The sequence below is a fragment of the Diabrotica virgifera genome, chromosome 9 (genome assembly GCF_917563875.1).
Source record: "Diabrotica virgifera virgifera chromosome 9, PGI_DIABVI_V3a".
Taxonomy (NCBI): Eukaryota; Metazoa; Arthropoda; class Insecta; order Coleoptera; family Chrysomelidae; genus Diabrotica; species Diabrotica virgifera.
Window position 1 is genome coordinate 117,758,212 of NC_065451.1, and position 15,828 is coordinate 117,774,039.

Genomic DNA, 15,828 nt, shown 5'->3' on the forward strand with positions numbered 1-15,828 from the left:
AGTCTTTTTTTTGACATAATTAAACAATGTTGGATACACATGTTTACGGGTCATCTACCAAGCTAATCATCTCTGCTAATAAATGGCTCACGCAAATATCTATCTAATTCAACTATAGCTGCAGCCGTAGTTTGGTTTTTTTATAGCTGATGAAGATGGTACTTGACAATCAGTCTCTGATATTTCTTGCAGTTTTGTTTTATTATTATTGTAAATTGCACTCATTTTTCTTCGCAAATTAACTACAGCAGTTTAATATTTGCTCTCCTCTTTAAATCCAAACTTTTTGAATCGAAGATCTAAAATAGTCGATTCGGCCAAAATGGCAATATTTTCTATATCACCAAAACGATCAAAGAACTGGTTCAGCATATCTGCCCCAACTTGCTTTAGTTCTTTTTCCAAATTAAAATTATTTTTCAAACGTTTAAGATGTTCATAGATGGCACGAACAAAAATAAGTATTTTTGATGATGTCACATTTTTTTCCGCGCTGATTTCTTCAGTGGTCTTAAAAATATGTAGCACATCTATTAACTATTCCAATACGGACCATTCATGGCCAGTTACGTTATTTACGTTTGGACATTCTAGCGCTAACGTTGAAATGATGGCATCCTTAATTTTACATGCCCGATTGACCATGTCAAGGGTTGAATTCCAACGCGTTCGCACATCCTGCTTAATTTTAAGTTCAGGCAATCCCATCTAAATTTGTGTTTTCGTCAATTTTGTTAGTGCCGCGGAACTTCTTTTAAAAAAGTTGCATGTTGCACTAAAAGATTTATTAAATGCGCAAAACAACCATGTGAGTTCAATCCCCCTTCTCGCACTGCAGCAAGAACATTAGATGCATTATCAGTGACCACACAGACTATTTTCAATTCAGTTTTCCACGCTTTCAATTTATTGGCCAAAAGTGTAGTTGTGCAGTATGTCTTTCCTCATAAGCAAAACAGTCCAATAGATGGGACCTTAATTTTAATTGAGACTGCTCTTCTAGAATGTAATGAGCAGTAATTGCAACAAAGCTCTCATTATTTGTAGATGTCCAGCTATCCGTCGTAATACAAATGAACTGAGCTTGACTTAATTCGATATCGATTTTTTCTCGATGTAATTGGCGCAGTTGTTGCAATAAATTGTTGCTAATAGTTTTTCTTGGCGGTACATTATAATTAGGGGATAGCATCTCAAAAAGTTTCTTAAATTCAACTTCTTCTACAATTCTAAATGAATGATAACCTTTCACTATAAATCTTAATATTTGAAGGTCAATTTCTTTGCTTCCAGCTATCATTAGTATCCAGTAACCCCCATACAATTTTTATGTAAATATATTTAAAAAAAAGCCGCGTTCTCGATAAAAACTGGCTTATCGAAAGAATATTAAGAGGCAAAAAAAATTAAAAACGTTGTCTTTAACTAATGGTACCACAATAATGAATTAATTGGAACGTACACAAAAATTTGGGGGGTTTAAGGGAACAAAACCCCATAAAATTTTTATTGGGTGGACAAATTTCACTATCATTTTGTTTTAAGATGTTCCTGCCATAAGAATGATACATGTCCGTTTTCGATAAAAAATCTCTAATAGTTTTCGATATATTGAAAAAAATCGATTTTCATTTTGTAACTTCAAAGGACTGTAACTTTTTTTGAGCGCATTTCGACTCATCCAGCGAAGACTGTACTAACTCATTTTTTAAAGTTTTCGAATAAAGCAAGATAAAGTTTTGATTAATGCAAAAAATCAGGGGTTCTTATTTACTAAATTGTTTTTATATTTATCCATTGTGTTTACCGTATTGCTTCACTTGTGCTTTTGAACATGTCAATTTTTTTTCTTTATATGGTTTTTGAATGAGTTAGTACAGTATTCGCTGGAAAAAATCGGGAAAATAAATAATGCATACCATCGTTCTGTGAAACTGTATTTATGATTACATAGAACTACATAGAAGTTAAATTACAAAATATTACTACAAAAACCCTTTGGTGTGTTATGTGAAGTACTGATTTCCTTTATTTGACTGATTTTGATCATTCCTTTTCCATTGTCAGTTTTCCAATTTTTGTTGTTAACAAGACTTTTGAAGTCTAGGAAGTCTTCTTGTGACATTTCTGTTACATTATATGCTTTTCCGGTATTTTTGGCCATTCTTATCAAAGTAATCCATTGTTCAGGAACATACAAGATGGACTGACGTTTTTTCGCGTTTTCAATTACAGCATGCATGCTGTCTCCCTCATTTTGGGTGTGTCCTTGCTCTAAAAATCTATGAGTAATACTAACTTGTAAATATATAGCTGCATAATATGAGAACATTGAAAATATGGTGTGGTTTCTGTTTTGCCCACCACAGTTATCCGAATAGAAGATAAGTGATTTAATTCCCTTCTGTTTTTGGGTCTCTATAAACTTCCACAAACAACTAGCAATTTCGTTTGAACCTCGTTTTGCAATTTGTTCATGCCATACATAACAGAAACCATCATTGTTGCCTATATCAAATATGGTGAAAACTATACTAACTCACGACACAACGACGCTTCCGTTCGGAATGCCGAGGAAGACTACTAACTTTGAGATAGGATAGTTTTCGTTGGATAATGTAAAGATATACAAGTTAGTACAATATCGAAGTGCAAAATTGGTTGCCTAAACGTAAACAAATTAACTTAGAACTTTGTTCGTTGAAAGGCATCACAGTTATCTAATTTTTCAGGGGTGTAACTCAAAAACGCCAAAAATTGAGTTAGTACGGTTTTCGTTGGACGAGTCGATTTGTACTAAGGTAAGTTGGGTTCAATCGAACTATTTTGACCCCAGAATGTGTGTTATAATTTATGACCAATCTTTTCTGGACACCCTGTATATTATGCAATATAGAAACGTAATATTAGATACAGTAGTGTTACGCCCGAGACATACTTGACGTTTTCTAATGGTGTACTTTGTATGTATTCGGATTTTAAATAAAAGTCCAAAAATGTCTTATAAACCATTGCCATTTTCTCGTACAGGGTATGTATTTTAGGGTGTTCACTTTGGAAATCCTGATTTAAATTTAGTATAAAAGGTAAAATATATTGTAAAAATTATAACTATAATTTTGTAACAGGATCATTTAAAACTCCAAATATGTCCTCGGCTTTCTTGTCATGCTCTTCTAAATATTGGGATTGAAAAAACAACTTTAGGGCATTATTAAACTGCTCAACAACGTTGTTGATTACCTTATTTAAGGATACTCGACGGGTCTGGCTTAACTGCAAAATTTTGTGAGGTTTAATTGATAAAAAGTTTTGAAATTCTTCATATTGCTTTAACCTTTTAGAACTTTGAAGATATGAATACATATCTCTTACTATATATTCAACCCTATTTGACAATATTTTACACGCATAAGATGCTACTAGGACAAGTGAATGGCAAATGCATTTCATAATAAATAAATTTGGAACATCTTTTTTAAGTAGAGTTTGTAAAGAATTATGCTGCCCCATCATAGTATTACAAGCGTCAACTGCAAAACCTATTAAGTTTTGTTTATTAGGTATATTATTTGTTTCAAATAGAAACTGATCTGAAGCATTATTTAACATATATCTGACAACAAGAGCTAAGCTCTTCTGTCATGCAATATCAGTGGACTTGTCTACAATAATTGAAAATGGCACATTTCTAATGTTAACACATTTTCAAAATTAGTCTGGCCAATAACATTAGTTACAATTTTGGTACATTTTGTCCGATTGCAGGTAATGTTTTTAATATCATCTTTGTTTAAATTTAAGAACATATTTTTAAAAGATCAACTAAAGTGTCTGCTAAACTGAATGTTAAATGATGTTCTACAATAAACATGACGTACTGATTACAGTTGCCATTTTATTTAATTTTGGTTGATTTTGAACACATTTACATGCTTTTAACTGTTTCTTCATAATACTTCGAATATTTTAATCTAAATTTAGACTTTGGCATGATGATTATCTGCAAATAATTTGAAAAATTAGTTAAAAACCGGCTAAAATCAGAATGAAACATTGTAAACAGTGGAGCTAAAGCAAACTCTCCTACTCCGAGTCTATTGGACTTTTAATTGCATTGTTTTATAAAAGAATAAACAAAATTCAAAATTAAGATTTCTGTAAAATAAAATTAGTTTTTTTTAAGTACTCAGTGATTGGCACCAGTACAATACATTAAGCAAAAAAAGCACAAAAGACTTAATTATTAAGCACCTTAATTATGGCAGTTATTGGCACCATATGCCAATAACTATAATTTAACGGTTTTGTTACACAGTTATTGGCACCCCTCAATTTATAGGTTAAACGTTTAAAACAACCCATAATTTACTTAATTAACGTAAATTATTGTTTCCTTACTGATATTAATAAATACCAACCTTTTATTTCAAGTAATATACACTTCCACTCATCAAATACACACACCACATATTAAGATTTTAACTAAAATTCACTAATATTAACATAGCATTAAAACAGGTTGACTATATAGTATGTACGGTAACGCACCCAGTTATTGTCACTTTAAGGAAATGTCCCGGGAAAAATATTTCTAATTTCCACAAGAAAAGAATCACAATTTCGGGAACTTTTATTCTGGGCGGTGTTATGTCCTACCCTTTTGATCACACAACTGTTTTTAATAATAACCTTAATATATTTAAACAAAATTGATTAAAATTAAAATTGAAATTTAAAAAAAATAAAATTAAATTGATTTAAATTAAAAAAACAGAAAGTACTAGTTATTGGCACGTTGCCTGCAGTTATTGGCATTCATGTGGCTGTAGTCATTGGCACCTACCTGCAGTAATTGTTACACGTCTTGCTGTAGTTAATGGCATCACTTTCATACTAATGGAATGAAACAATAAGAGTTTAAATCATTTAAAATAAAGGTTTATATTTATTAAATAAAAAAACTATAACAAGCTGAAATATTTTAAAATAAAAACTTTATCTGAACAAACAAAATTTCATAAAAATTTAAAATAAAAATATTTATTGCATGAACAGAAAATATAGGAAACTACGTCTTTTTTGGCACACTTTGCATAAATAATGAGGTGTGTATAAATCTTTTTTCAGCAGGCATTTGTAATGGTACATTCTCATACAGTTCTGGCACTTAATTCCAAAATTTGCCACGGTTGCATTTTTCGTACATATAAAACACAATCCCTTATTACGAATGATATTATCCTTAGGGAGATTACTTGAACTTAGAGAACTCCGCTGGGTTGATGGATTTTTTGGTCATCGGAGTTTCGTTTTCTGTCAAAAGTGTTGTTAAGTTGCTGACGTCTTTTGGTTTTTCTGGCCTCTTTGTTACTTTATTCATTTCACGCTTTCTCTTATTTTCTTCTTTCTTCATCTCTTTCTGTAGCTTAGCTTCTTCCTTTTCTTCATGATTTTTTTTTCTCCCACTAGATGTTATCACGTATGGCATTTTTTCGGTTGTACGCTGAGACTTTCGCTCTGGTGTCAGTTGCCATAGCAAACTGTCGCGAAACCCGTGATCAGCAGTTTCCACGATAGTATCACAATTGTTTGGCGTATTACATTGAATGTGGCACTTGCTTTCTTGACAATTCCTTTATCCACATGGTTAGCCATAAGATTGGAACAGTTCCAGTATTTTCTTCCAGACATTTTTTTTATTTTGGGGTTGCGGAATAGCGATTTCCAGCTTTGTAGGAGGAAAGCAAGAACTGTGTTGTTTTAGTGGTCAACGAAAATGGAGAATTTTCACCAGGAGCATCAACCAAAGATACTATTTCTATTGAATTCTGATGCTCCTGATAATATTGTTCGAAGTATTCGGCATCTAAAAAATATATCTAAATGTAATATTTCAACAAAAATTTTTATTATAATCAAATAATTTTTTCACATAATTTAATCCATTAAAATAAACAAGTAGTAATATGCAATTAAAATCAATTAAAACTTTATAAATAAAATAACAGTAAACATAAAAATAATTGTCATACCGTTAAAGGCTCCTAACTAGTAAGGGAAATGCTAAATACTGTCTAATCATAGTTATAACCGAGGTAGTAGAATTTGAAAAATTTTGTTTTTCTGATACGTTTCTGTCAAAATGGTACCAAACATTAACTTGGGTTGATTTACCTGGTCAGTGTTTGTAGAAGTCGGCTGTGTTTTTTGACTTACTATTAATTTCATCAGTCACCCATTTTTATGCATTGTTGGCGTTCTCTTCCTTGCCAAATTCAAGTTTTTTTAATCTTGGGTCAATAAATATTGCTTTGACAACGGGTTTACTTGACTCAGAATCACCCAAATGTTGTTGGACTGTTTCTGTTAACTTTAATTTTAGGGAATCTCCAACATTTGTTTCAGTAGTCATATTTTGCAGTACAAACTGTACTCCTCGAATTATTGGTATTAACAAGGAGACTGTAGGGTAATTTTCACGAGATAGTAGACTTGTTGTACCATCTGCTGGTTGTAAGACTGTTATGAAGTCATTAATAACGCCCAGGTCATCTGAGTTCAGAAGTTCTGGTGGTTTTGATAAGTTTCCTACTGCTACACACAATGGATTCTTAATTTCCAAAAGTCTGCAGCATATGGAAAGTTGAATTCCATCTTGTAACAACCCCCTGTTTTACTTTTAGAATAGATGATCCCATATCTTCTTGGGCAGACCTTAGTTTGTCACATGCTAGACTGTTATGTTTAAAATGCCCTACAAGTGTCCTGATTTTTTTAAACGTCATTAAATTCTACAATATCTGTCAAACTCTTTGTTACTGCTAAATTTAATGTATGAGCAACACATGGTAAATGAAAAATTTGTAAATAATTCAAAAATGGCACTCTTAACATTTGACCCGTTATAGGAAACAATCGCTATAACTTTTTTTTTAATGTTCCAATGTTTAAAAATATTACATATGATATGATGTCCTGGTAGTCCTCGCGTCGACAAAACACGTGCACGTAAATCAATCTTAAAAAATAAAATGACCCGTTACTGTTAGGTAGCCTTAAACGTATGTTATTTTTTTTGCAGCTTGGCGGAGTGTACAATGGTTGTAGAGCACTGGAATACCCTAGAAATCCTTCATTAACAGTTTTGTCGTAATTTTTTACAAAATAACGCCACACAATTGATTTTTTTGCACCTGGTCGCATATTTTCTGAATGTCTAATAATCTTTCACGAAACAGACAAATGGAATAACAAAAACAAAAAACAATAAACGATTCTCATTAACTGAGATTTCTACTTCTACCATGTGCTTATAGTTTTACAGTTAGAATTTAAATTTTTTTTAGAGTTCCGAGAGATGTAAATCGAATCCCACGCACATCGATCGTTCGATCTTCGATAATTCGAAATAATTCGTAATTCGGTTCCAACGTAAGGTTCCTTCTCTCATTCTCATTCTTTCATCGCATGCGGAATAATTCGAATCATCACCCGAGGATTGAATTTGAAATATTCGAATCGTTAGTATCCGAGTATTAAAATCATCCGACTATTCTTATCACTACTATTTTCAATCAAAGTTGTTTCATTAGAGAGATATCGCAAAGACTAACGTTAATAGCGTATCGAAACGTTAATAGAGAGATTTTAGACCCTCTACTTTTTGACGTACGTTAAACGTAAAACGTTATACTTGTCATGCGCAATGAGTTATAAATAAGGGATAACGTTTTCACTTCCTTTACTTCAAAAACAGTTTTTGAATCCTTTCAGAAACTCCGCACAAAATACAAATTAACGTTAATTGACATTTGACAAACGTAACCTATAAAGCAGCAGTCGGCAGTTGTGTGCTTGTGTTCCTTGGCTTGGCTATAACCTTGTTATAACACACTATAACTTATTTGTTTAATTATTTGCGATTTGTCACAATAATGGAACAAAATATTGAAAATGTCTTACAACGAAGAAGACACGGTGATCCAATAGATCACAATTTAATAAGAGGGATAATTCTTCATGACATTTTTGATCCGATAATACCTGTTGCAGTTGCACCAAGACCCCATTTTGTGTTAGAAACAGTTGACGAGAAAGATGCGGAACAAAATTTTCGATTCAAAACAAGAGATATTCCGCTACTAGCTCGGTCTTTACGCATTCCAAATCGCATTAGAACCAAATCTGGGCATATAGCAACAGGTAATACCTAATATCCATATTATGTTGCATTAATTTTTCAGTTTGTTTTGTTTGAGAAGCATCTAGCAGTAATTTTATTGTTTTAGGAATTGAATGGATTTGTATATTCCTTCGTAGATTGGCATATCCCAATCGATTATGCGATTTGGAATGTATTTTCCAAAGATCCCCACCAGCTCTGTCAGAAATATGTAATTATGTCTGTAAACAAAGGGGTACAAAGGGGTAGTGAAGCGCAATATAAGATGCTGTTTCCAGTTAGCATTCTCTAGCCTCTCCTACTCAATCCCTATCCTCACCTCCACGAAGTGCAGCTTGGGCTGCATGGGTGAACCCTGGAAAACCTGAGCAACCTTGCTGGAGATTGGGTAACCAACCCCAATGGAAGGCAAGGTCAGGGCCGACGAGGAAGGGAGAAATGGTCCTCCGAACAGGGGGTTGGTGAGCAAGGTTAGCAGCCTACCTACTGTAAAAATAATTAACGCTCATAGAACCGAACAGAAGCCTCGGAATTGGACGGATACACAGATGACGACCTACGCAAAGAAAAGGACAAAGAGACCAAATAAACTACGAATTGGCACTTGGAACATCGCATCGTGGAACAAAAGGGAACAGGAAGTTGTGCAGGAATTGGAGCTCCATAACATTGATATATGTGCCCTGAATGAAACAAAAAAGAAAGGGAAAGGAAATGTCAATAAGAACAAGTTTATGCTCCTGTACAGCGGAGTAGATAAAAACAAACGAGCACAGGCAGGAGTAGGCCTCTTAATGCACAATAAATATAGCAGCAGTATACATCAACGAACACATGATGCTGGTTTGCCTTAAACTTCACCACACGACACTTAATATTATCCCCGTATATGCCCCAGATAACAACTAAAACAAGGAAGAAAAAGATGCTTTTTATGGACAGCTCCAAGATCTACTGGACACAACAATAGCCGGTAATAAAACAATAATTCTCGGCGACTTAAACGCCGGAGTCGGCAACATACCTGTGGCTGGAGCTACACAAAGATTTAATGAAGAAACGTTCAACGACAACGGAGAAAGACTCCTAGAACTTTGTTTATTGAATAACCTCCGAAGTAACAACACATACTTTGACCATCCAATACAGCATAAGATCACCTGGTCAGATACAAGAGGACGTAACTCTATGATTGACTACATTATAACAAACAGACAAATACACTCCAGGGATATAATAGATGTGCGCACTCTATCGTCCGCCAATGTAGGATCCGACCATGGCCTGGTACTAGGGAAAATCAATATAGAATTCAACACACAACGCAAACGAAATACAAAAGTCGAAGAAAAGTTAAACATAGAAAGCTTAGAAGACCAAGGGACACAAAACTTGTATAGAAACAGACTAACAGAAAAGCTAAACAGCCATAACCTAGAGACTAAAAAGGATATAGAAGAAACCTGGAAAATTATTAGAAAAAGTATCCTACAAGCAGCAGAAGAAGCTTTAGGTAAAAGAAAAGTCAACAGAAATAAACGTGAATACAAAACTCCATGGTACGACGAAAGGGTGAAAGCACTAGCAAATCAAAAGAAACAAGCTTTCCTAACATACAAAAGAGTGAAGACACCGGAGGCACGAGACGACTACGTGACAATCAGGAATAGAGTAAACCAAGAAATAGATAACATCAAAAAGGAACACTGGGAGAAATTTACCAAAGATATGGAATACGACCTCTATGGATCCCAGAAAAAGGTGTGGAAGATGATAACCAGACAAAAAACAGAAATAAATGAATTTATACGGATAGATAACATTAGGGAGACACAATGGACTGAGCATTTCGCGAAATTATAGGGAGAAGGAGAAGAAGAGAACAGAGAAATAAACATTAATGAAACCCACGATAGAGTACTAATATCAGAAGAAGAGCTACAAGAACAAATAAAAAAATTAAAAAATAGAAAAGCACCTGGTCCTGATAAGATAAATAATGAACTGCTAAAATATGGAGGAAGAACACTACTCAAATGGCTCCTAAAATTATTTGTCGATATAATAAATATCGGAGTAGTACCAGCTGAATGGAAGGAAAGTCTCCTGCTACCGATACTCAAAAAGGGAGACTCGAAAAATCCTGAAAATTATAGAGGCATTAGTCTGATGAACAGCACATTAAAATTGTTGACGGCAGACATAAAAGATAAAATCGAGGAAAAAGCGAATATGGCAGATGAACAGCAAGGCTTCCGGAAGAACCGCAGCACAATAGATGCAATTTTTATTATCAGGCAAATAGTAGAAAAGTCTATTGAATATGTAAAACCAGCATACATGTGCTTTGTAGATTTAAAAAGTGCTTTTGACAGGGTGAGGCGAAATGATATCTTAAATTTATTACAAGCTGAACAAATAGACCACCAGATAATAAGGCTAATTAAGGAAATTAACAAGAACAACAAGACCAGAGTTATAATGTCAACAGGAGAAACAGAACGCATAGAACTAAAAGGAGGAATCCGCCAAGGAGACTCGCTCAGCCCATTGTTATTCAATATGATGATGTTCACGAAGTCATAAAACGACATGGATACCACATGGGAGCGCATAAAATCACGATACTATGCTATGCCGATGATGCAGTACTAATTGCTGATAACGAGGATGACCTACAAAGGCAGCTCCACACTTTCAATATCACAGCAAATAAATTTAATATGAGAATATTGGTAGAAAAAAACTAAATGTATAGTGATAAGTAAAGAGCCGCGTAGATGCAAGTTAGAAATAGACGCCAAAATTGTAGAACAAGTAATGAAATTCAATTACCTAGGAGTAGAGATCACTAGTGACTGGAATATAAGAACAGAGACCACAACACAAGCGACAAAAGCGGCAAGAGTAAGTGGTTGCCTACGAGAAACCATATGGAGAAACAAATATCTGACCACGGAAAGCAAAATAAAAGTATACAAGACAACAGTAAGACCTATCCTAACATATGCAGCGGAGACAAGGACCGATACAAGAAAGACGAGACAACAAATCAACAATATCGAAATGAAAGTATTAAGATCAATAGCGGGCATATCATTAAGAGACAGACAAAGCAACAGAAGTATACGAGAACGTTGCAAAATTCAAAATATTAACAGGTGGATAAAAACAAGAAAGAAAAACTGGAACGAACATGTAAATCGAATGGAACCAGATAGATTAGCGAACATCTGTAAAAACAACAAGCCGTATAGCAGAAGACCCGTTGGAAGGCCGCCGAAAAGGTGGAAAGACAATGTACAGTCAACAACAACTGAAACAGAATAAGAGGCAGACAAACAGGAGTAATCCTAGTCGCGCGAAGAAGAAGAAGAAGAAGAAGAAGAAGAACACATATATGACAATGTTAGGTATGTCTTAGAAGACTTAAATAGATTGAATTGGCTAACTCGAGATCGTTTACAACAATATGCACAGGTGAATTAAATTTAATAAAATATTATAAACATTGGCTGCGTTCACCAGAAAAAATCGGTTGAAGCGTCTTTATTTATATGTCCATGGGTTGAAGTTTCAACTGAACAGCTGTGTTTTAGCGCTTTAAAACGACGTTCAGTCTGTTGAATGGTCTTTTTCCGTTTGACACTTTCATAGTTGGTTTTGTTTTGTGTTCTCGCATGTTTTATGAATTATGAACTTAACCTAAAACGAGATTCCTTGTTTTTGTTTATTTTTATATCGTTCAACGATAACTTGGACGTGTCTACAACAAATTTAATTCAAAAATGGATAATATAGTACTACATTGTTGTTTGATAATGACATGAACAAGAAATAATTTTTAGTGCTGCTGGCTGTGCTGGACTTGGCAGAACCATTGGATGATGATGAAGTATTCCCACCATAAATAAATAATAATTGTCACGAGAAATATGAATTATGTTGAAAATATTGTTCCTCAATACAGATTTACAATTTCGTGAGCGTGAGTTACAATTATGTATCTCCTAAGTTTCAATTACTTTATAATTCAAACCATTGTAAAAGTAAATATTTTCAAATCAGCGCGTCATTGGGTGCGTTCACCAGACCAGTGCGCTATGTCAGCGCTTTGAAACTGTTTAAGATTTTTCGGGTGAACGTCATGTCAATTTAGGCTAAACTTCAACGTGTTGACGAAGCGGTCGCCATTTTATTGAACGTAATATTTGCATCGCTTCAATCTTGAACGTGTTTAAGAAATATATTGTAATGGTGCGCTGATTTGAAAATATTTACTTTTACAATGGTTTTAATTATAAAGTAATTGAAACTTAGGAGATACATAATTGTATACGCTCACGAAATTGTAAATCTGTGTATTGAGGAACAATATTTTCAACATAATTCATATTTCTCGTGACAATTATTATTTATTTATGGTGGGAATACTCATCATCATCCAATGGTTCTGCCAAGTCCAGCAGCACTAAAAATTATTTCTTGTTCATGTCATTATCAAACAACAATAAAGGTAGTATATTATCCATTTTTGAATTAAATTTGTGTAAAGACACGTCCAAGTTATCTTTGAACGATAGCACGATATAAAAATAAACAAAAACAATGAATCTCGTTTTAGGTTAAGTTCATAATTCATAAAACATGCGAGAACACAAAACAAAACCAACTATGAAAGTGTCAAACGGAAAAATACCATTCACCAGACTGAACGTAGTTTTAAAGCGGTGAAACACAGCTGTTCAGTTGAAAATTAAACCGATTATTTCTGGTGAACGCAGCCATTATAATATATTTCTTAAACACGTTCAAGATTGAAGCGATGCAAATACTACGTTCAATAAAATGGCGACCGCTTCGTCAACACGTTGAAGTTTAGCTTAAATTGACATGACATTCACCCGAAAAATCTTAAACAGTTTCAAAGCGCTGACATAGCGCACTGGTCTGGTGAACGCGCCCATTTTTTCAAAATGAGATTTTATTAAATAACCAATAATTGAAAGGCAAAAATATGTATGTATTTTCCTTGCTCATATGTTAATCTTTTTTATCTTCATATTAAAATTATTTTTTATAATGCCTTTTTTCTATAACAGTTTTATTTATATTTTAGGCAGTGGCCAATAAGGGAGCAGCAGTACAGAATTGTTGGGGCTTTATAGATGGCACTGCAAGAGCCATATGCCGACCAGGAATAGATCAGGAAGCATACTATTCGGGTCATAAACACTTCCATTGCACAAAATACCAAGCTGTTGTGTGTCCAGATGGCCTAACAGTCAGTTTGCATGGAGCATTTATGGGTAGAAGACACGATGCTGGAATACTTCGGGAATCAGGTCTTTACAATCAGCTGGAAGAAAAGACACGATTTCCTGATGGTAGTACTTTTGTTTTATATGGAGATCAAGCTTATGGTATTCGGGAACTATTGTTGTGTCCTTATCCAGGACAAGGTGTCAATCAATTGCAGCAAAACTTTAATGCCTCAATGTCTACTGTAAGACAAGCAGTTGAGTGGAGTTTTCAGAAAGTGATTGCAGAATTTGCATTTCTGGACTTCAAAAAAAAATCAAAAATTGCTTTTACAAGATGTAGAGGCAATGTATAAAACTGCAACAATATTGACAAACTGCCATACTTGCTTATATGGTAGTCAGTCTGGTCAGTTTTTTAATATGCCATCTACCACTTTGGAACAATATCTTGAACCAATAAATGATGAATAGTTTTTCCCCTTGTATATTCTTTCTTCTTGTTCTTTTTGACATAACATGACATGTCATGACTCTGTCTGTTTTTTCAATGTACCTCCAGTAATTATCGTTTTTGTGGTCTTCCCACTAATCACCTTCATATCAGGGAACCGTCTCTGATCATCCTTACTAGTCTATTTGTTGTCATTCAGCTTATGTGGTCATTCCATTCTACTCTTCTATTTCTTCTTCTTCTTTAAGTGCCATCTCCGCGACGAAGGTTGGCAGTCATCATGACTATCTTGACCTTTCGAGGCAGCTGCTCTGAACAGTTGCCTTGAGCTTCAACCAAAACATTCTCTCAGGTTTCTCAACCAGGAAATGCGTCTCCTTCGTACCCTCTATTTTTCCTTGAATTATTTATTTTAAGATGCTGTATCTTTCGCCTCTCATCACATGTCCGAGATATTGCAATTTCCTTTCTTTTATTGTTTTTTCAATTTCCCTCTCTCTGCCAATTCTTCTTAACACTCCTAACACTACATTTTTTTGGGTATCCACATTGACACCTATTGCAGTTATATAAAAAGCTGATCTCTGCATGCTTCAGCAAATAGTATATACTTTGTTGCATTTTCCTTCACATAAAAGTATGTGCTTTTGTTGAAAAGAACATACTATAAATCAAAAGTACCTACTACTGACATGAAGTAATCCAATTGTGTTAGAACAATTGTCAGAAAATGAACAATATTGTTCATTCACATCCATAAATGCTGCCATTTTTTAACAAAAATCACCTCTGCCGAAGTCGTTCATCCACTAACTTCACTTAAACTGAGCCAGATACTATTAAACTAGCAAATACTTCAAAAATACGTAGTACGTTCTATGTATGTGGTAAATAGTAGCAAATGCTATGGAGAAAAGCAAATGCTTTGTAAGTGAAGTAAAAACTTCAAAAATGTAGTACATACTTTAAGGATTACTACGTTTTATGCATTCCACCTATTAAGAGTGCTTAATGAGTACTTACTCTTCTTATTGTTTATTACACTACTTCTATTCTCGGCTACCTAATGGAATGATGTTCTGTGGAAATGCAGTGGGAACATCAAAACTTTTTATCATTCATAAAAAAAGTAGACTACTAAATACTTACATTTCCAGCCACCTACATTTATGAATGTCTACATTTCCAATCATACCCATGACAAAAGAACTCAAAACTTAACTATCTGTAGACACAGGTTTACTACAACAGAACGGAGTCCACTGTGTGCTTGTATCAAATTCTACAAGCTTCCATCAATATTACAGCATTAAAACAAGAAAATCTTGTTAATGTAGTACTTAATCTGTTGAAAAATATCTTGTTAATGTAGAATCATATACTGTGGTGAAATACCTAGAGTATTAGTTCTATTGTGCTGTCCTTAGTATATCCTACTGCAGAATATTGCGCTCCTGTCTTGCTAAACAATCATCACACAAAAGTCATAGATACCTAGTTAAACCAAGCAATGAGGCACATAACGGGAACTTTAAAGCCCACATCAACCCAATGGCTTCCAGTTCTAAGCAACAAGACTACTGCCGCACTCAACACCCTAGTTCAAAAATGACAACAAAAACCAATAAATACAGACATCGCTGAACTAGACCAAAGACAGTTAAGACCAGCGTTGCCAGATTTTTTTTTTGCCAAGTCGGGATTTAGGAACTTTTTGAGTGAAAAAAGCGGGATTGTTTCGTCGAAAGCGGGACATAGTGAAAAAAGGTATATAATCAAAAATATTTGAATATTTATCTTTTTATTTTAGTTCAAATTACGTTTACGAGACATTAAGATAGTCACCTAGTGAAAATATCAATAGAAAATAAATTTTAATAAAAATATGGTATTTTAAATCACATTTACCTTATCATTAAAATATTGAG

At 34.1% G+C, this 15,828-nt stretch overlaps 1 protein-coding gene across 1 annotated transcript; it reads left to right on the forward strand.

Annotated features, from left to right (window-relative positions):
* The first annotated feature begins 7,937 nt into the window (after positions 1-7,937).
* On the forward strand, positions 7,938-14,072 carry LOC126891253 (uncharacterized). Its single transcript, XM_050660434.1, has 3 exons — positions 7,938-8,205; positions 9,111-11,665; positions 13,305-14,072. Exons 1-2 carry the CDS (start codon positions 7,938-7,940, stop codon positions 10,046-10,048), a joined length of 1,206 nt encoding a protein of 401 aa, XP_050516391.1. The 3' UTR covers positions 10,049-11,665; positions 13,305-14,072.
* Positions 14,073-15,828: the final 1,756 nt, after the last annotated feature.

Bases quoted from the DNA above. Each gene is read 5' to 3' on its own strand.
- LOC126891253 (XM_050660434.1), top strand. From the start codon at position 7,938: ATGGAACAAAATATTGAAAATGTCTTACAACGAAGAAGACACGGTGAT. The intron at 8,206-9,110 runs GTAATACCTAAT...AGGAAGAAAAAG, and splicing joins ATCTGGGCATATAGCAACAG to ATGCTTTTTATGGACAGCTC.